Raw genomic sequence first — 20,693 nt, 5'->3', positions numbered from 1 at the left:
TAGGCTAGAAAATAACAATTTGGCCTGAAACATTGTTTAAATTTGTGACTTTGCTTAGTCCGATTTTGAAACAATGTTTTCTCCTTCGTTGGGAAAATGTGAAATGGTCCGTGTGACCTGCGGGGAAAATGGTACCGCCTGTCAGCCCCCTCAACAAAAAGGAACCGAATGGAATACAGGAAACAAACGACAAACCGACAAAACATGCAGTTAATGTGACTTCATTTAAGTTTACAGTATATCGAGTGATAGGGAGATGATTTATTGAAATATTAATACACAAATGGAGTCATGAGAGTCGTAAAACTACACTTATAGGATCTTTGCTGTGAGAGATACGACAGAAGAAAGATACAATATTTAGTAGTTACTCAATCAATGTAATCTATTGCTTTGTGAAATGTCAACATTAATATCCACTGTGCATATCTAGCTCCCCTTAAAATGTAACATTCACTGCTATGTTATTTGACTGAAATTTACTAAATATATAGCAGCACTCCATAGACACATGTGCTTACAACTAACAATGTTATCTGTGCCAAGTGATCACTTCGAGTCCATAACCATAAGGTCCAGTCCAGCTGTGCCATGAGAGAGCTGAGCCAAGTCTCACCCCAGCACACACCGGTGGTTTGCTAAGGGCTCATTGAAAAGGATCTCTCTCCATTAGGACCGGATGAATTTTTAATAGGGGTAATGAAAGGGAGCAGTGGGATAGGCTTTTCTATATCTCTGCATGAGCCATAATCAATGAACGGAAGATGAAAGTGGCCCGGCCCTTTGGTTTCCTTTCAGAGTGGCATGGGGTCAGATTAAGTCTAATTGAATTCACGCACAGCAGTAGATTAGGTGTGCCAGTCTACTTTCCCATAAACACATTATGACATATTAGGATTAGGATTATAATAGAGACATATGTGTTGGATTAGAGTACAGCCTGAAAATGTGATAAAGTAATGTATGGTAGGAATTTAAAGTTATTGTTAAGTATACAGTATATTGTGATAAAGAGTTATTACTTTGGATCAGCCCAAACTTTCTGTTAAGTCATGTCTCATGTTGCTATGGACACAATTCATTTGCCACGATCACAATATTAGATTAGCAAGCTTAGCCTAGAAAATAGATCATGTCATTCGGTCATTTCTAGATTATATTTTTTTGCCGTTTGGGCTGGTTTGATGTACGGAGACATTCTGAATCAACTATGTAAGGTTTGTTCTTTCTTTCTGGTGTGTGACATTCTCTTGTGAGCAAAAAAGGAGTGAATTCATTAGCCAGCTGAGAATCAGAGTCAGAAGGTCCAAAAGCAAATCTTTGGCCAATCAGATCCCTTGGTCCATTGCTTGGCAACCAAAAGGGGGAGGGAGCAAATTGACACTGTAAAAATAGCACATCAATAGGCTGGGGTCTGAAAAAAAGAGAAACACACATGTTGGTTAGGCTATAAATAGACTCCTGGAGCCTGAAACCAGGATCATGTACAGTGTTTCAACAGTATTGTTGTCAATGACAGAGCTTTGCATCTATGCAAAGACGCCGAGTAACAGATCACAGCTACACTAACAGTCAAGTGGGTGAAAACATTTGAATATTTGGAATTCACTCCAGTGTCTGACAAAATAACAAAACCTGACCTCCATACAAGCCGGGGTATGTGTGTGTGTGTGTGTGTGTGTGTGTGTGTGATACTGTCTTCTCTGTTGAAATAGCAAACCTTGATGTAAAATAATAATCATCACATGCACATCCACATGTTTGAATGCTGGGAGGGTTTTCCAGGTTACATTGATTATTGGTTGTGCATTGATTGTAGCAGATCTTCCTGTATGAGGTTATTCAGATGTATCGCAATGATTTGGATGCTGTACCTACATTATAATATACAATGTCTCAGAAACTAAAAACGATCTCTATCACATTAAAGCAAAAACTATTTGGAAGAGTCGCACAAATCCTGATGGAAACACATTCATGATGCTCAGTTCAGTTTCAGAGGACTGCTCAAACCAGCCTAATACGTGGGTGATCGAATCAAGTGGAGATAATGGGACGTCAATCTGAAGCAGCTTCTTAACGCCTATTTTTATCTGCACGTTCCCATTTTTTGCCCACATGTGGCGATGCGCCCTCACAACTTCCATGTAATACTTACACTGTATGAAAGGCAATTAAAAGGTGTAGCAACTGTAGAACCTTAAAAGGCTTTATCGGGGCCGTCTTATCCACCAGACATCTCCCGGGGAGGCTGGCCGTTGCCAGGGTAACCCTCACAAATGGCAACTGACGTCAAGAAGGTAGGAGAAATACCAGGGAGAGCCAGAGCTGCTATGCATAATGGATTATTGAAAAAGGGCCCTCTTGAAGAGTGCTAAAGTGACTTAAAATATGCGTGCTTGCCTCCACTTCTCTCTTTTTCTCTCGCTCTCTGTTTGTGTGGAAGAAAATAGATGCTGACAGTTTTGGGGGGGTTTAAATGCTGACTGGCACACAGCTTGGACTTGACTGGCCTGATTGAAAGGACTCATTTAGCTGTGGAACTATCTGCAGAGATCACACAGCAGGCTCGACCCCACAGGAGGAAACTGAGCATCTTTTATTGTAATTGGCAGCTGTGATCACACAATTACCAGTTAATACACGCTTTGCTCCGGCCATAAGAACCATCGTCCTTTGTAGCGGAATGAGATGACAATACAGATGCTGTCAATTTTCCAAAAGCAAAGCAACTACTGTACTGAAACCAGAATTTGTGGCTACCGGCACTGAAGAGAGAGAGAGGCGTCTTGAAATCAGATACCAGGAGCTCAGTAGCTCCTTAGCTCACATACGTATCTTTGTGACATTCATGCATGAAAAGTGACGACTTCAGTTCATGTTGAAGTCCAGCACACAACCACAAGCTGTTTACTGTGTCCATGTGTCAGGTTCTTGTCTAATCTCAGTGCTATTGTTGGCCCATGAGAGACTGTCACAGAGGCAGCTTGGTGAAGTGCCCTCATCATTTCTGTGATAGTACCTCTCATGTAATGTTGGAGTCGCACTCTCAACACGCAGGACACTGATTGTGGAGTCAGGTTTGCTGATGGCTACAGCAGAACAGTAACACGCCTGGTCAGGAGTCTACATGGTGATCATTCCATGGCCACGCAAAAGTAATATCTCAATACTTATTACAAGAATACAGCACTAAAGTATTCAAGGCAAAGGGTAAAAATAGGTTTTTATGTTGACTGACTGACTCAGTTGGTTACATTGTGTTAGTAGATCATATTATACCTATAGGAATGTTTATCTCAGATATTTAAGATTTCACATTTTGACACATCTTGGTGAGCTCCATCCTATCAATCATCTCATAAAGAGCCAGAATATCACAATATGAAATGTCTGTCACTTTATGATCACACAAACGGGCATAAAGTGACAATAAATAGTACTAAATTAGAATTTTTATTAAAATAAAGTGGCAAATTAAATACAGTTTATATAAATAATATTCAGGTCAAGGCAGTAGTTGAATATCCAAGGGGCTCGATTAACAATATCAATAATGAATGAAATTTGTAGTGCAGAATAATTCGGCCTAAATCACAGCTTTCAAGCAAAAAGCTGCAGTGGAAATATATAAAGAACAAACACCAAGCCTTAAGTAGCATGCACGAGTTTCCTCTGAAGTGAATCACTGTACTAATCTATGAAAAAAAAATTAAAGGAAGTGAAGATCAACCCTGATGTGCTAATGCCACCCTTTTCAAAAGCCTCCCGTGTCCCAGCTGAAACACTGTGATACCAAATGATCATTTATTCATTACCACGAGTGCACAATTAATTTGACTTGACATTTTGGTGCACCACAGGTTAAAAACAGCAGATAAGACCCCGGCGTCACCTCCTAGTTTCCTGAAAACCAAACACAACCCTTGATGCTAGAAACACACATCAGCTTGACTCAGTGCTTAGATACCTCACACACCAGCATAGTGGGAACTTACAGTACATCCATCTGTCCAATTAAGCTTCATGTACAGATAAGAGATGAATATGCGTTTATTTGTATGCATATAGATCCACAAATGGTCAAATATGTGTTCATGCTTTAGATGTGATCAAATTAAACAGTTATTTATCTTTTACATTTCCTCAGGCAGTGAATGCAGTGCTCTTGCATGACAGATGAATGTGATGAGTCCACAGAAAACACCCGACACTGTGCAGATCAAACTCTAAATTCACATTTGAATAAAGACACATTACGCCTTTTTACCTGTTTCCAGAGCAGACGGGTAGGAGAGGAAATGGGCGTTTTCCGCATATGTCCGGAAAGGCATAAACTGTGAGTTTGACAGAGTGAGCTGTGGTTTCAGTTCTTCCTTTCAGCTCAGGGTAGATGCTGCAAGGAGAGCCACTGAGCTGGAGTATGAGGTAGAGGGCTGGCTGAGTGGGAGGGGGAGTGGAGGGGGTGAAGGAGGGTGGTTGAAGTAGTATTGCTATTAAAGGGACAGGATTTATTATTTTTAACATGATAATTCCTGATACACTCAGGAAGACACAAATCCTGTCTATTATGATACTGAGTTCCAGTTTAGCTGCATCACTGAGCTCACCAGAGTCCTCATCTCGAGTCTGAGTCATTACTACATTGCTATTGCAGCCAAGTAACCTTGAAACAGGTTAGAGACAAGATCCAAGTTAGCAGAGGTTACAGATCTGCTAGAGCGCTTTTTAAAAGATTTCTGATCTTGAAAAAGAATAATTAATTTTCAATCACTGACGAGGGATCAAGGGGCATTTTCCAACATGCACCGGGTGGAAAGCAGGAAAAACAGGGAAGAGCTAGCATGGTGGACTAACTGAGTGTTTATGAAGATGTTTTAGGTAGAAATGCTTCAAACGGTGAAATATTTATACATTCTAGTTCATTCAAGTGTGACATCACCAGGGCGGAATAATGTGGGTGCTGAAGAGTTAAAAATATAAAATCCCTCCTGACCTCTAGGTGACCTTATCATTTGTGTTTTCACTTTTAAGCTTATTTGATTTAGGACACTTTGTGTACAAGTGGTGTATATAAACCCAGAACAGTGACAACCTAAGAAACCTGCAGGAAGGAGTCTTTACAGGTTGGAGTCTTAGATGTTGCTGTAGACTTTGACTTCTTCCAGTCGTCTCTGAAAGGTGAAGAAGAAGAAGAGACAGTATACGCGTGTTTCATTTCCAAAGTGAAGGCTTTTATTTGCTGCGGTTTGATTGTCGTGAAGTCTTTGACATAAAACAGTTTATTATTGCTGTAAATGAGATGAAAACTGTGAAAATTCAATTAACTTTTGATTAATGCGTGTTTTATTATTCTTGCACAATGAATTGCAAGATATCAAAGTATCGTTCCATGAGAGGTGATTGATATAAAGTAACCGTCCAATCCAAAGGTTTGTTTTACCTTCAAAGTAACATTTATTTGTGCAGTGTAGGCGTCTGGTACAGAGTTCAAGCTCTCAAAATCATCTCCTAAGTGCTTGAAGGAAAGTGCAGAGCTGTATTTGATCTTTTAACAATGATATATCACACTTTTAAGCCACTTTACATCCAGAATTATTACCTTTAGAGTCACACACACAGATCTGGTAGTTGACTTAAGTATAGAAATCCCAAAATCTAGCAGGTAATCATTTAGGCTGCTGTGACCTTTCTCAATGTCATCACATACTGGATCTTGCTCTAGTTAATCAACATTATGCACGTAACAACATGCAAGTGCTGCATCGTCCATGCTCACTTGAAGGCTTCACTCAAACTTGATTCCCTGTGCCAGAGGCAGATCCTTGCTGTAGTTGATGGTGCAGGTGGAGCGCCTCATGTACTGCTTCCACGAGTCGCTGCCCGACTCTCTTCCGCCCCCTGTGTGCTTCTCTCCGCCGAATGCTCCTCCGATCTCAGCTCCGCTCGTAGGAATGTTGACGTTCACGATGCCGCAGTCGGATCCCTTGGGTCCCAGCCAGCGGAAGACCCTTCCCATATCTTTGGTGAAGATGCTGCTGGACAGACCCTGCTGCACCTCGTTGTTCCAGGCGAAGGCTTCCTCCTCAGTCTTGAACTTGAGGACGTAGAGGATGGGAACAAAGGTTTCTGTATGGACGATGGCGGCGTCGTGAGCCAGGCCCGTGATGAGAGTGGGCTCCACGTAGTTTCCGGGGCGGTCCATCACCTTACCGCCACAGACCACGGTGCCGCCCTGCTGCTTGGCCGCCTCCACCGCTGCCAAATACTGCTCCACGGCGTGTTTGGTGTGCAGAGGGCCGTACATGGTGGTGGGGTCCCAGGGGTCTCCGATGCGAACTTGTTTGTAGGCCTTGGCGATTCTCTCGACCACGGTGTCATGGTTGCTCTCGTGCAGCATCAGTCTCCTGGTCGTGGTGCAGCGCTGGCCCGCGGTGCCCACGGAGGCGAAGACGGCAGAGGGCACCACAAGGTTAAGGTCGGCGTCCTCAAACACAATGATGGCGTTGTTGCCGCCGAGCTCCAGCAGCTTACGACCGAACCTTTCCTGCACCATCATGGCCACCATCTTGCCGACGTTGGTGCTGCCAGTGAAGGACACCAGATCCACACGTTCATCCTTCGCCATGGCTGTGCCCACGTCGGCTCCTCCGCAGGTCATGGAGCAGATGGCGCCGGGCAGGTTGTTCTTCTCCAGCACCTCAGCTACGATCTTGGTTACAGCGACACTTGTGAGCGGGGTGGTGGGTGCTCCCTTCCAGAGGCAGACGTTGCCACACGTTAGAGCGATGGCGTTGTTCCACCCATAGACAGCCACCGGGAAGTTGAAGGCTGTAATGATGCCTACAAGGCCAACTGGATTCCACTGTTCGATGAGGGCATGGCCTGGTCTTTCTGAAGGCAGGATGGGGCCGCCAATCATTCTGGACAGACCAACAGCATAATCACAGACATCCACGTACTCCTGCACCTCTCCCACTCCCTCCACGTAGATCTTTCCCATCTCTAGAGCCACCAGGCTGCCCAGAACACTGATCTTCTTTCTTAGTGCGTCGCCAATCTGTCTCACAATCTCCCCTCTTTTTGGAGCTGGCACATCCGCCCACATCTTCCAGGCCTCCTTTGACTTCTGGACCGTTTCTTCATACTCCTCCAGGGTTGCCTGGCGGACTCTGGCGATAGGCTTGTTGTTGGCGGGGCAATACGATGTGATGACCTCACCGCTGCCTCCCCAGCTGCCATTGTAAACACCGGGGTTGTCCTCAGACAGGCCCAGCTCCTTCAGCCAGGCGTACTTGGGCTCGTTGATGAGGAGAGCTGACATGGCTGCAGACTGCTGGCAGTGGACAGACAAGACTTTGCTTTTCAGTAAGAGGCTGCTGTGCCGGGCAAGGGTGAGAGTGAGACAGCGCTGCATGAGTACTGGAGACAGAAAACGTTTGACAAGTCAAAAATGTGTTGTGAGGCTTTAAAGGTTCTTACAGTAGATTAGACTTTAACAATTCAGGTACAGTGTGTGGGACAGTTACTCATTGATGGTTGTGTAAAGAAATCTAATGTTGCTTGTTATACTTTAATCTACTTCTGTTAATTCAAACAGTCCTCTTAGTTTATATCTGTCTGGCTCTATAAGACAACACTGAAGCTATAAAATACCAAAACACTGTTAAAGATAAAAGTATGGAGTCAGTAAGACATGATTCAGGATTGTATATCGAGTCACAACTCAGATTCGTGTTTGTTTACACATAATAAGTCATTCTGTTTGGTTATGTAACCAGTTGTCCTCTAGTTAGCAAGACAACTGAACAACCAGTTGCTCGACCACACGCCCCCACTCTGCGCATGCGCACTGGATCATACCCCCTCCACCACCACGAGGCTGTCGAAACTTTCAACTTTCAACTCTAAATATTAAATTGATAACATTGTCAAATAACGACAACGCTGATCACCGTAAACCTCGTGTGCGTCATTACATTCTGATTCTATACAGCCCGACGCTTTGTGTCTGCATCTCTGTATACTTCGATCAAAGACATCTTGTTGAGTCTTTGCACGACCATGACTCAAGGTCTTTTAGTAAACAATCAGTAACATTCGACATATTGTTTTAAAAAGTCATTTCTAACTTCGTCTGTGTTGCACATTTGTTGAAAAATAAAAGTAGTTTAATAGAACTTACGCTCAGTTCTTAACTTACGTTGACAGAAAGCACGCAGGTCCACGTCCACTGAAAGCACGGAAGGACTTGCAGACGCTTAATATGACGTCACAAAGGAGCCGGAAAAGACGATGCTATACGACGTTCTGATTGGCCGTCTGAGCTAAGGCGGTGTGGCGCCTACTCGGCTAGCTTGTTTCATGCTAACACTCGTCCCTTTGTTGTGATTAGACCCACAGCGGCCGTAACTCCGCTGTAATAACTCCCATAAAGAGAGGTGATTTTGGAACACATAAAGGATGAGTGGCGGAGTTTATGGAGGCGGTGAGTGTTTTTTCGTGGTTAAACTGGTTAAACGGAACAGCGGCTCTCGTTTTCCCGTTCTGTAGCGTTAGCCGGCTTTGTAGTTCGGTGGCTAACTGCTACAGCGCGCGCCATAGTAGAGACGAGAAGTCTGCATTTAAGTCTGTGTGTTTGAAACTACAAGCTTTGGAATACACACATTTATACACACACATACTGAAGCGGCCCGTCTTATTGTTTTCTTTACCAAGTTAAATCTCCAGAGTAGCTGTTTGGGACCGTTCACTGGGTAGAGATCAGTTTGAATGACGGGCTGAGCCTGTGTGTGCGTAAGGCTCAGGTTGTTGTGCACATGTTGTGTTTATGCAGCAGGAAGAAGAGAGTTTGATATTTAAATCTCCATCCCATTAAAGATAGGAGAGTGCTTTTTAATGTGTCACTCCTTCAGTGGATCAGTGCATAATTCATATTTTTTTTAAAAGAATACCGTGGAATTTAGAAACCCGTCTGTGTTTGTTTGTTAGTTTCACTAAAGCAAAGCGTGGATCTTCTTCTGTGAATATTATGAATGCATGTTTTTGTGACATTGTTCCATGTCACAGTGTAACCTTTAACTCTGTGTAGCAGAGGAGAATGTAGAGGAGAAAAGAGCACAGCTGGATTCCTTACAGTTTGTTGTCAAACTATTCATTTAGTGATCATAGGAAACTAAGCTCACAACCTTGAAGCTGTTTCTAGGAAATAGTTGGCTTCACATTAGATTATTACAAAACACACTAACTCTACGATCATGGATTCTTCTGCGATGAACTCATTGTTATGGCACCAGATAATGACATCATGTTTGTGCTCTGTAGTAAAGATTCACTGGTATCAGCCTGGTAGACTGATGAACTTGTTCTTAGTGTAACACTGCTGGTGAAAAGCTTTCATACGTGACCATGTCTAAGGGTTTATACTGTATATGTGCAACGAAGAGGCACGGTCATTTTATTCACATTACTAACCTGGTTTCTTGATAGAACTATGATTCTGAATTCCCCCCCTGGTCAGATGAAACGACGCAGCGCTGCTTTAAGTTCAGCAGATTGTATTTATGTGTGTTTGTAGATCAGCACAGCCCTGACTGTGGTCCATTGTGAAGTTGTGTTTCCTTGAATAAGCCTGATTCCTATCTTGTGTGTTTGTTGCAGATGAGGTGGGAGCCTTGGTGTTCGACATCGGCTCGTATTCTGTGCGAGCCGGCTACGCAGGAGAAGACTGTCCCAAGGTAAGTGGATCACTCTGGTGACCTGATTAACTATGTGTCTTTTCTTCCGCTGTACATCTTCGTTGTCCCTCCAGAGGCACGACAATGTCAAGAAATGAGGGCTGTCACCCTGGAGACAGAGTGTATGAATTAAGTTTAGATCATTCTGGAGTACTCACTTCATTTATCCCTGCTTTAGGAGAAGAGCTCAGTAAACAGCAGAGTAGATTCTCTTTACTTCATGTTCTACAGGAGTAAAGACGTCTCAGGCCTGTCCTCTGGTGAGACTTCAGTCTTTACCAGATAAACCCCATACAACGTCCTCCTGTCTCTCAGATGTCTCCTTCTGTCCATTGATTACAAATGAAAATATCATGTCTCTGAAGGTACCCTTTTGTGTCGTCCTTGTTAACTTGACCTTGAGTGTGTGTGCAGTAACAGCAGCTCTGCCCGGTGAGCTGGGGTGGTAGAGATGAGTCAGGTCTAAAGTCAGAGTATTTAGTGTTAGGATATTTCATGTTGAGGAGCAAAATTAGACAAAACTTTAGAGGATGACATCGAATACTTTTCACTATTTCAAAACGTTTACACTCCTGTGTGTGCGTGTGCGTGCGTGTGCAGTGAACATAAGTCAGCTGGGATTCTCACACATTTCACCATCTGCAGTGTTTCACAAAAATGGGATTTTCTTCAGTCATCGACTCAGAAGAGAAATGAACTTGAACATTTGAGACCCACAGGATGTTCTCTTGGCAGACTGGCTGCTGATGGATCTTGGTGCTGATGATGATGCTGATGTATCTTGCTGATGTATGTTGACCTGCTTTGTGTCCCGTGTTGCTCGGCTCAGGCGGACTTCCCCACGGTGATCGGCGTGACGCTGGACCGGGAAGATGGAAGCACGCCGATGGAGACGGACGGCGACAAGAGCAAACAGAGCGGCACCACCTACTACATCGACACCAACCAGCTGAGGGTGCCCAGGGAGAACATGGAGGTCATGTCTCCACTCAAGAACGGCATGAGTGAGTGTGGACGGTGACATCACACCCAGACAGAGCTCACGTCATACTCCCAACACATGTTTACTGCTACTGTGTCTGTGCTCTGAGAAGTGATCAATCAGAGCTGACACACCCCTGGCTGCTTGCGTCTTAACCGACAGTGATAAGCCGTTCTCTCTGCACGTTGAACGCCACAGCTGCGTGCGTGATTCATCTCCGTCTCGTCAGAAGCGTCAGAGGCGTTTGCGTGAGTGTGTGTGTGTGTGTGGCCCTCCAGCTCCTGAGCGCTGACCCGACTCCTCACACTCATCAGAATCTGCTCCAGTGGAGTTTGGCTGCGGGGCTATTTGGAGATCAGTGTGACACCAATCTTAATTGCGGCAGCGCGGCATTGTGGGACCGCGGGCTCCCTCAGAGAGCTGACCTGGAACAGTGGCGCTCAAATTAGGATCCAAAAAAGCTCATAATTGCTCTATTTCCTCCTCCATCTGACCCAGCAGTGACGAGCACACACACACACACATGTACGCTGACGTGTTTGTAGGCCTGCAGCTCTGAGCTCAAGGTGCCTCTTTACCTTATCTGTGTATCAAACTGGGAGCAATGGTGGACGGCGTGTGTAAAGGAATGTTTCAGTCTGTTAAGCTCCTCGTCTGTCTTCTGTTTCCTCTCCCCTCTGGTGTGTAGTCGAGGACTGGGACAGCTTCCAGGCCATTTTAGATCACACCTACAAGATGCACTTCAAGTCCGAGCCCAGCCTGCATCCTGTCCTCATGTCAGAAGCATCGGTGAGTGAGCGTCCACAAAGACTCTTCTCCTGTTCCCGGTCCCTCTCTGATGCTCCTTCTCTCCTGCTCCTTCTCTTCTTCTCTCCTGCTCCTTCTCTTCTAACTCCTGTTTTGTCTCTACAGTGGAACACACGGGCGAAACGAGAGAAACTAACAGAGCTGATGTTTGAGCATTACAACATTCCCGCCTTCTTCCTCTGCAAATCGGCCGTCCTGTCTGCGTATCCTTTACATTTACATTCACCCGTCCCTCAGAGAAGACCTAGAGAGCTCCACCATGCTGCTGATGAGAAAACAAGGTCAGATGTTGAAGAGGCTCATTACAAAGCAACAGAAGAAGAAGGAAGGATTAAGTTACAATAACATCAGCAGGTAGAAATGGAATCTAGTATTGATTAGAATGGTAGATGAAGTTTGAATGAAGGAGCGCGGCGATGGAGGCGAGACTGACTGTGTGTTGCCTTGGAGACGTACTGCTGTGTGTTTCCTTCACTCCTTCCTTCCTATCTCAGCTTTGCCAACGGGCGCTCCACAGGTTTGGTCCTGGACAGCGGAGCCACACACACCACAGCCATTCCAGTGCACGACGGCTACGTCCTGCAGCAAGGTGACGCATCCAGTCTGGCCTGGTTGATGACTTTACTTCATTTAGATGTTTCACAATTGAACTCCATAAACACAGGAAGCATTCATCTCTCTGAATGATTAATTTAACTCTTTTAATGATTCTTTAAAGCTTACATCACCGCTGCTCGTTGTTTTTGTTGCCCCCTGCTGGACATTTAGAGAATCTCAGCATCGTCCAGCAGATCTTCTAAAAAGCTTCTGTGAGCTCGTATGAAACTTTTTCATCCTTCATTATTAACTGAACATTATGACCGAAGAGGAGCGGCGATGAAGTGATTCCTCTCTGGTGTGCACAGGAAGTGTAGGGACCTGAAACCAGAGACTCAGTTTGACATGAGAGCAGCTCCCTAACCTCCTCTGTTCACTCCAGAGAGAGATCCTCAGGAAACTGCAACTCCAGCTTCGACCTTAGAGTTTGTGTTACTGCGACAAATCTATTTGAGTCACGGCTGCGAAGAAACACAAGGAGGAGGAGAGCGACGGAGGAGACGCAAGCCAACAGGAAACGGATAAACTGTCATCCAGAAATCAATAGAGACGTTTTAGAGAGAGCAAAAGCTAATCTGGAAAAGTATTATGTTGAGGTCGTTAGGGACACACTCATTAGAGATCTGTGTGTGTGTGTGTGTGTGTGTGTGTGTGTGTGTGTGTGTGTGTGTGTGTGTGTGTGTGTGTGTGTGTGTGTGTGTGTGTGTGTGTGTGTGTGTGTGTGTGTGTGTGTGTGTGTGTGTGTGTGTGTGTGTGTGTGTGTGTGTGTGTGTGTGTGTGTGTGTGTGTGTGTGTGTGTGGTTGAGAATGTGATCCTGTGAGTCACGTCCTTGTTTCCTCTGATAGGAATCGTTAAGTCACCCCTGGCTGGAGACTTCATGAGCATGCAGTGCAGAGAGCTTTTCCAGGAGCTCAGCTGTGAAATCATTCCTCCTTACATGATCACATCAAAGGTGAGAGCCGCTTAGGTTTGTATTATTAACACAATGACGCCGTGTGAGTGTGGGGAAGCAGCACCACCGGTCTGTTTGGGCTCCTTGATGACATCATCCATAGTGAGCACAGTGTGTGTGGTTGCAGGAGCCGGTGAGAGAAGGATCTGGAGCCAACTGGAAGAAGAAGGAGAAGCTGCCTCAGGTCTCCCGCTCGTGGCACAACTACATGTGTAACGTAAGCCCTGTGTGTGTGTGTGTGTGTGTGTGTGTGTGTGTGTGTGTGTGTGTGTGTGTGTGTGTGTGTGTGTGTGTGTGTGTGTGTGTGTGTGTGTGTGTGTGTGTGTGTGTGTGTGTGTGTGTGTGTGTGTGTGTGTGTGTGTGTGTGTGTGTGTGAGACTGAGTGATCTGGTGCTAATCTGTGTGTTTGGTTTTGCAGTGTGTGATCCAGGACTTCCAGGCGGCGGTGCTGCAGGTGTCGGACTCGCCGTATGACGAACAGTACGATATTAACCCTTCCATTACTTAGACACAGCATGTTTCCAACGTTACTGTTTGTTCCCCCACACATCTGTAAACACAACACTGATCCTCTGATTGATGACTAACTTATTGCACTTCTACTCTAGCTCTAGTTATGCTCTTAGCTGTTGGTTTAGGAAGGAAATGCGCTTACGATTTCTTGTGACCTGAAGTTCTTTTATCTACCTTTGTTGAACACACTTATTGTAAGTCGCTTTGGATAAAAGCGGCTGCTAAATGACGGCAATGTAATGTAATGAGACGTAGTAGTGATGTGTGTGATCCTCTGCTCCATCAGGGTGGCGGCCCAGATGCCCACCATGCACTACGAGCTGCCCAACGGCTTCAACTGTGACTTTGGTGCTGAGAGGCTGAAGATCCCAGAGGGGCTGTTTGACCCCTCCAACGCCAAGGTGACCACCAGCTCCACGGCCCACACACACACACACACACACACACACACACACACACACACACACACACACACACACACACACACACACACACACACCGGCCCGAGTGTAACAATGATACCAGTTGTTTTTATGAATCCATTTCCTGAGTGCAGCTCTTCTTCTCTGTCCGCTCACACAGGGTTTGTCTGGAAACACCATGTTGGGCGTCGGCCACGTGGTGACGACCAGCGTGGGAATGTGTGACATCGACATTCGGCCGGTGATTATGGCAGCGTCACAGATCGCTTTGTTCCGTTTAAATGCTGAAACTCTCTCCGGCAAGCTCGTCATTGCTGACCTTTGACCTGTGTTTCAGGGTCTGTATGGCAGTGTGGTGGTGACCGGAGGAAACACGCTCATCCAGGGCTTCACTGACCGGTTGAACAGAGAACTCTCCCAGAAAACGCCACCTGTGAGTGCAGCGCCCCCTGCTGGTTACTGAGTCAACCTTTAAGTCATGACAGACAGCTGCTGCTTCATGCTGAGTCTCTTTGTTTGAAGCTGCGCCAGACAAGTGAAGAGTTTATCAAGTTGGAGATACTCGTGCTCCCAGAATGCTCGCTGGCTCGTTCCTGCCCCACTTTTCCCTGAAGTTTTGATTGATCACTTCCTGTGGAAAGAGTAGAATCCCCAGCCTCACAGAGCCAAACCACCATCTTAGTTTCCCAGTGTGCTTGGATCAGTCGTAGACACAACAGCACTGGAGTGAGCAAACACACGAGCTGGAGCTGTGACTGATGTCTCTCATTACTCTAGAGAGGCGACAGCTCGACTTTAAAGCTGTATATTGAAAACAGTGCTTAGTGCGGCTTTGAAATGGAAAAGAAGAGATTCAGTTTCGTAGACTGACGAGTTTGTGTGTTGTTTCCAGAGCATGAGGCTGAAGCTGATCGCCAACAACACCACAGTGGAGCGCCGGTTCAGTGCCTGGATAGGCGGCTCCATCCTGGCATCTCTGGTAAGCTCACAGAACAACAGCAGCCTCAGGTCATTTCCTTATTGGGAGCTGATTCAGAGGTTTTATCCTCATCACATGGCTCTAACATGTCAGTTCAGTGTTCAAACAAATGCTGCTTCTGTCTCCCAGGGAACCTTCCAGCAGATGTGGATCTCCAAACAAGAGTACGAGGAGGGAGGAAAGCAGTGTGTGGACAGGAAGTGTCCTTGATTCCAACTCCTCCTCCGTGCTCAATGAGCTCATCGTCATGGTCACCAGCTCAAGCTCACGTTTGCTCTCACATCCCACCCTGGACTCAGGAACTCTCCTGTGAAGATCACTATGGTGTTTTTATTATGAATAACTATCAAATACCTGAGTGGAAGGAAATCACATCGTTCAGTTTTACAAAATCAGCTGCATTGATTTGTGAAATGGAGTTTAAGTTCCTTCACTCATGTCCGTCAGTCTGCTGCCTTATCTTAAGGTTATCTGTGGAACCTTTCCATCTTCAGAAAAACATCAGATTTTCTGTAATTATTTGAATTTGCCACCAATTGTTTGATGAATTTGTTTCTTCTGTGGTTTTGAAATGACCCAAAGCATGAAAAGTATCTAGAGTCAGTCTGATAAGCTTTGGGGAAAAAGCCAATGGAGAAACCGACGTTTCAGTATAAACTTTGGATCAATACAAATCCAAAGTCTAACTGGATGTTCTGTATATTTGAATACATGTTTTGGGGTGAGCGATGTCATTTGTTGCCATTTCTCTTCTTGTAGCTCATGAAGAAGTCATGTTGGGTCTAAAGCAGTCAGATCTGTCTGTGCTGATTAGAGATAGAGTGCCACCAATATAAAAACCTGTATTTAAGTTTCAGTCCTGCTTGTCATTGATTACATACGGTCTTTTAAAAAAAATAAACTTTTTGTTAATGATCTCTTGGGTTTGTGATAACTTGCTTGTAAAAACATTCAGAGAAATTGTTTTATTTGTTGCATATTAAACTTCTGATCGATATAAAAAAAGAGGAAGACGTCTGGTGCCTTAAGAAAAACAATCATCGCATATGACACTTTCATATTTAGGTTGATCCACATGAGTTCATGTTTGAACTTCACTTAGGGTGTAACATTTGGTTGCAATCACTTATAAGTAACTAAATAAGTTGCTTTTTAACAGCAGTATTCCTTTAAGACTAGCAGTTAAAATATGTTCCCAAACTTTTTTGGCAGCCCTAGTTACAACTTCATTTATGATTAACCAAAGTATTAAAAATCCAAACACTCATATTAAACGTTTTTAATATTAACAGTACAGTGAAGGAATACAGTTTGTTCAGGAGGAAATGACAGCAGACCAGCGATCTTCTCTATACATGCAACGGTTAGAAAGCAGCTTTGAGCCGATTCAGATTGTGTGTGTGTGTGTGGATGCATGTGAGGCTGCTGACTGTCAAACACTCATCATGAGTGAAAACGGGAAGGAATTTCATCAGGCAGGAACCTTCGTGTCAGGAAACTTTAGCTTGAGTTGGTTGAGCTTTTGCTTCTGTAATCTGTCCTTCCTGGCCTTTGCTCGGAGGTGCTGCTCTATACGCAACCTGCAAGACAGAAGATGGTGTGTAAAGATAGTGTGTGAAGGTGTGTGAAGATGATGTTTGAAAACGTCAGACCTATAATCTTCACTTCTCTGTGCCACATCTTACCTGATGTAGGGTTCCACAAACTTTGGTGTGAAGAACCTCCTCCGCTTGTACCTTCTGTTCATGTACCAAGGTATAGGATGCTCTCTGAACCGATACCTGAGGGGACAGGAAGTCACCAGAGTCCCATCAGCTCAGAATCCAGAGACAGAATGAGATCACAAATCAAACCCTCCCTTACACCCGGGCCTGCTCCTGTCGGCTGTGAAGAGACTTTGCAATCCTAGATATCGTAGGTAGGTGAATTGTAGAGCTCTAGTAGGTGGGTAGATAGATACTTCATTGATCCCAAACTGTGATCATGAAGCATTTTCTCCCCCTGAGCTACAGGGTCAGTGAACGTCTCATGACATCCACACCACATTTGAACCTAAACTGACAGTGAGGAAGTTTCTTATCTAAACTGTTATTATTTCCACCTCAACATTAAACAGTGTAACCATGACGACTCAGAGTGGTCTCAGTGTCCTACAGGGCAGGATAAAGACGTTTAATGGTGGATTGAGTTTGCTTCCTTGATGAGACTCACCAGTAGACGTGTCCAAATATGTTCTTCCTCCAGGCTCCTGGTCGAGCTCTCTCCTGTCCCGTCTGCAGCAGACGCAGCGCCGCCTCTCGCTCCTGCACCACCGTGTCCAGTCGGGTCATGGACTGCTCCACCTGGGGATGAAGAGGAAGAGGAACACGTGTCAGTGATAGGAATGTTCATTATTATTATTACTGTATGTCATTCAAAGCCATGTAGTTATGTAGTGAGGTCATCATAATAATGCAACTAGAAAACAATGTGTGTAACTGTCTGAGTCTACAATAATCTAGGAGGTGTGAGTGTAGAATCATGCTGACCTTGTTTAACCTTTCTGGACTGGGCATCTGAACCCGATGCCTCCTGGCCTCCTGCTCCAGAGTGAGCAGAAGGTTCTTCTCCTTCAGAAGCACATACCTGAAGGATCAGAGGAAGATTAGAAGTGATGAAGAGGGAGAAACTCAGTCACTGAGTCACAGTGAGGCAGCGGGACTCTGGGCTCCTACCAGAGTTTGTGTAGATCTTCATTGCTCTTGGTCCTCAGCTGTTTGGCCGTCCAGGGAGCTCCTAGATGAAGACGAGCAAGCAAACGCTGAGGAAGACTGACGTAATTTTGGAAAACTCATGGGATATTTACATCCATGTCATGGAGTTAAGAAGTGAGGAGTGAGCTTCAGTCTGCTGTCACATCTGTGTGATCGCTCTCATGTTTGTGTTGCTGCTCTTTTTGTTACCTGACTTCACCTCACTGCTCTCTCTCATGCTTACCTGACTTCACTGTGCTCTCCCCCCAGTTGTCAGGGAGATCAAAGAACTCATCCAGGCCTCTGTAGCTGCTGGAGGAGTGAAGGAATCGACAAGGAGCCACAGAGCCGGACACACTGAGGGACAACGGGGGAGAGAGAGGAGAGACACACAGTCAGTTTATATCTACAGCCCAACATCACACAGACACATCTCATAGGACTTTACAGACACAACATCAGGAAATACCAGACCCAGCACAAAGCTCCGAAGGAAAGGCGAGGAAAAACTGGAGAGAGAAAGAGAGAGGCAGAGAGACACACACACACTGACTCGATCACGCACTCTTTCTCTCTTACTTGTAAACACGGGGCTGGTATCTGCTCAGCTTTGTCACACAGCGTTGAGGTGTCACCGCTGACGAAATCCTGCAGACATTTTGAAACTGCCTGCAAAAGCTCAAAACGCGACCCGCCGACGAGGACGCCGCCATCTTTACGTTTGCCCTTCCCACATTACCCAGTATGCATTTTTCTGAAATTTAAAAAATAAATACACATTTTTTGTTTGAATTAGTGTTCCTCGCTAGTTTGTATTTACTCATTACACATTTAGCCCCAAAAAACTAAAGAATTAACAAAACGAATCAAAACGATATACATGCCCTTATTAAATATGTCGGTTTCCGCTTCCTAGCTTCGTCAACCAATCAGAGAGCGCGTTGTTGCCCCGTGTGCCCACAGTAGAGATGGTGGGGATGAGCCTCCTCAGGTCTGCGGCTGCCTTTGCGGCCAGACTGAGTCCTCTAAAGTCTGGAAACACGGCTGCAAACCTTATCAGCAGAACAATCCCGAGGACAGATAAAGGTAAGTTACTCCCGGGGAGGTTTAACTGAGGCGGGCCGGCGGTTTAATGTCTCCCGCTGTGCTGGTGACCTTGCGCCGGGCTCGTTAGCTGCTAACTTTAGCCACCTGGAAGCAACGCAGATGTCAACAAGAGTCACAGGCTGAGATACGAGAATAAGGCTGATTCTCAGCTAACGGCATCATGAACTACAATTCTACAAAATGTGGCAGCAGAAGTCAGAATAACAGAGTATGTAAGGCAGTAATAATACTCATATAAACATAACGTGGAGGTAAAGACTTAAGGCTGGCTGAATAAACTCACACTGATCTGTTTTGGTTTAATCTAGCTTGATTCTTAAGCAGAAAAACGCCTGAAATGCTGGATGCCAACAAAATAAAAGATCGCAACATGTTTTTATTGAATAAGACTGTTAAAGGGCATTTAGTCACTAAAGTAGGGAAGATGTCTACATTGCTGTCGATCATCCATCTCATGGTCAGAACAACCTGCTCTGTTTTGCAGTGTCAGTCCGCTGTGGCCATGGAAAGAAGTTGTTTGTCGTCAAAGCCACTGGCTTCTACGACCAGAGATTCCGTCGGTTAGCGGTAAGGATCGACTCATTCTGCACCATGACTGATGTAGCAGCTGAGATCCTAGAAAAGCATAGAATCACTGACATAATTGAGGAATGTGTGGGTCCAGCAGCTGGTAGAAGAAGAAGAGCAGTTTGTGTTGAACCTGAATTAACTTTCTCTTTATTTTTATTTTCAGCGATATTACGCTCTGCTGACGGGCATTCCAATGATCATCATTGTGACTTTTGTGAACGTCTTCGTCGGTAAGTGAGATTATTTGTCTATGTATCTGTGTGCACACTTGTGTGTGTGTTGGTTTGCTGTCTTTTGGTGAACTATACATTGCTTTATAATTATAAAAAAACCCTGAAAATAAGTGGTATAATAAATTGACCTGGAGTTTGATTGTGTTGTAAAGGTGAGGCTGAGCTGGCTGAGATCCCTGAAGATTATGAGCCTCAATACTGGGAGTACTACAAGGTAATGTGGGCTTCATACTTACGTATTATCTTTTGCTTGCAATAACCAAAAGCTTTTGGATAAGGACTGTCGAGGCTTGGGCCCCTTTGTTAATCTCAAGTTGACTTTATTTGCAGTCACTAAAACACCTGTGTATGTCTTCCTCCCTGTGGTTGCAGCACCCCATCACTCGGTGGATTACACGGACCTTCTACGACTCCCCAGAGAAGGAGTATGAGAAGCTGATGGCTGTGATCCAAGTAGAGAAGGAGAAGGGAGACATCAGGTCAGTGTGGCTCATGTGAAGTCTAGATAATCTGTTTGGATGGAAATGCAGTGGAAATGTAGGAATACAGTTAGTTTATAAGAGGTATACTGTCTGTGTGGATGTAAGCAGCATATAATAAAGTTTCTATTTTGTCGTTTCCTTGTAGCAAGTAGGTGATTGCCTCTTAAACTATTTGCTGTAACTATTTTCACGTGAACAGGCTGACCCAGCTGGAGGTGCGTCGACACATGAGGAACAAGGGAGACGGCCCCTGGTTCCACATCCCGACCCTCGACAAGAATCTCATCGACAACAGCCCCAAGGCGTCGCCCGACCATTAAAGCAGCCTTCTGCCTCCTTCAGTGCTGCACACTGATCAGTCTCACTGTTTGTAAATTTTGTCCTTCCCTGCGTAAATAAAGTATCTACACTCTGATGCTGCGTCTTCCATCGTCTTTGCTGCTGTAATGGAACAAAGGTGAGAATGGGAAAATTGGTAGGGATGAGGTCATCTAAGATAACAGCACTGAGTCAATGTGAACATGAAGATGAAAGCTGTACGGTGAATAAACGGCACAGTTCGTGTGAGGCTGCACAAGC

At 45.0% G+C, this 20,693-nt stretch overlaps 4 protein-coding genes across 5 annotated transcripts; 2 read left to right on the top strand and 2 right to left on the bottom strand.

Moving 5' to 3' along the window:
* Positions 1-5,212: 5,212 nt before the first annotated feature.
* aldh7a1 (aldehyde dehydrogenase 7 family, member A1) lies at positions 5,213-8,282 on the bottom strand. Of its 2 annotated transcripts, none has more exons than XM_076152968.1 (2): positions 8,204-8,282; positions 5,213-7,422 (listed from the first exon to the last, which is right to left on the bottom strand). In XM_076152968.1, the coding sequence occupies exon 2, from the start codon at positions 7,415-7,417 to the stop codon at positions 5,789-5,791; it is 1,629 nt and encodes a 542-aa protein (XP_076009083.1). In that variant the 5' UTR covers positions 7,418-7,422; positions 8,204-8,282; the 3' UTR covers positions 5,213-5,788. The 2 variants fall into 2 exon arrangements, with proteins under 2 accessions (XP_076009083.1, XP_076009084.1); XM_076152969.1 differs by having other exon boundaries at positions 8,186-8,271.
* A 48-nt stretch (positions 8,283-8,330) lies between these two features.
* On the top strand, positions 8,331-15,343 carry actl6a (actin-like 6A). Its single transcript, XM_076152971.1, has 14 exons — positions 8,331-8,488; positions 9,661-9,737; positions 10,567-10,741; positions 11,408-11,508; positions 11,632-11,729; positions 12,021-12,115; positions 12,970-13,076; positions 13,204-13,293; positions 13,495-13,556; positions 13,876-13,990; positions 14,172-14,252; positions 14,349-14,444; positions 14,904-14,990; positions 15,120-15,343. Exons 1-14 carry the CDS (start codon positions 8,464-8,466, stop codon positions 15,198-15,200), a joined length of 1,290 nt encoding a protein of 429 aa, XP_076009086.1. The 5' UTR covers positions 8,331-8,463; the 3' UTR covers positions 15,201-15,343.
* An 849-nt stretch (positions 15,344-16,192) lies between these two features.
* Positions 16,193-18,465, bottom strand: mrpl47 (mitochondrial ribosomal protein L47). The gene is made up of 7 exons (XM_076152972.1): positions 18,302-18,465; positions 17,967-18,079; positions 17,705-17,765; positions 17,519-17,615; positions 17,202-17,332; positions 16,676-16,771; positions 16,193-16,570 (listed from the first exon to the last, which is right to left on the bottom strand). Exons 1-7 carry the CDS (start codon positions 18,433-18,435, stop codon positions 16,462-16,464), a joined length of 741 nt encoding a protein of 246 aa, XP_076009087.1. The 5' UTR covers positions 18,436-18,465; the 3' UTR covers positions 16,193-16,461.
* Positions 18,466-18,655: 190 nt separating this feature from the next.
* ndufb5 (NADH:ubiquinone oxidoreductase subunit B5) lies at positions 18,656-20,529 on the top strand. The gene is made up of 6 exons (XM_076153233.1): positions 18,656-18,808; positions 19,314-19,396; positions 19,563-19,629; positions 19,785-19,846; positions 20,005-20,111; positions 20,314-20,529. Exons 1-6 carry the CDS (start codon positions 18,691-18,693, stop codon positions 20,432-20,434), a joined length of 558 nt encoding a protein of 185 aa, XP_076009348.1. The 5' UTR covers positions 18,656-18,690; the 3' UTR covers positions 20,435-20,529.
* The last annotated feature ends 164 nt before the right edge of the window (positions 20,530-20,693 follow it).

Source organism: Genypterus blacodes, unplaced genomic scaffold (genome assembly GCF_046128005.1).
Source record: "Genypterus blacodes isolate CSIRO-AG114 ecotype Tasmania unplaced genomic scaffold, CSIRO-AGI_Gbla_v1 ptg000058l_1, whole genome shotgun sequence".
NCBI lineage: Eukaryota > Metazoa > Chordata > Actinopteri > Ophidiiformes > Ophidiidae > Genypterus > Genypterus blacodes.
Note: the sequence above shows the minus strand (reverse complement) of the source record. Positions and strands in the feature narration are given on the sequence as shown.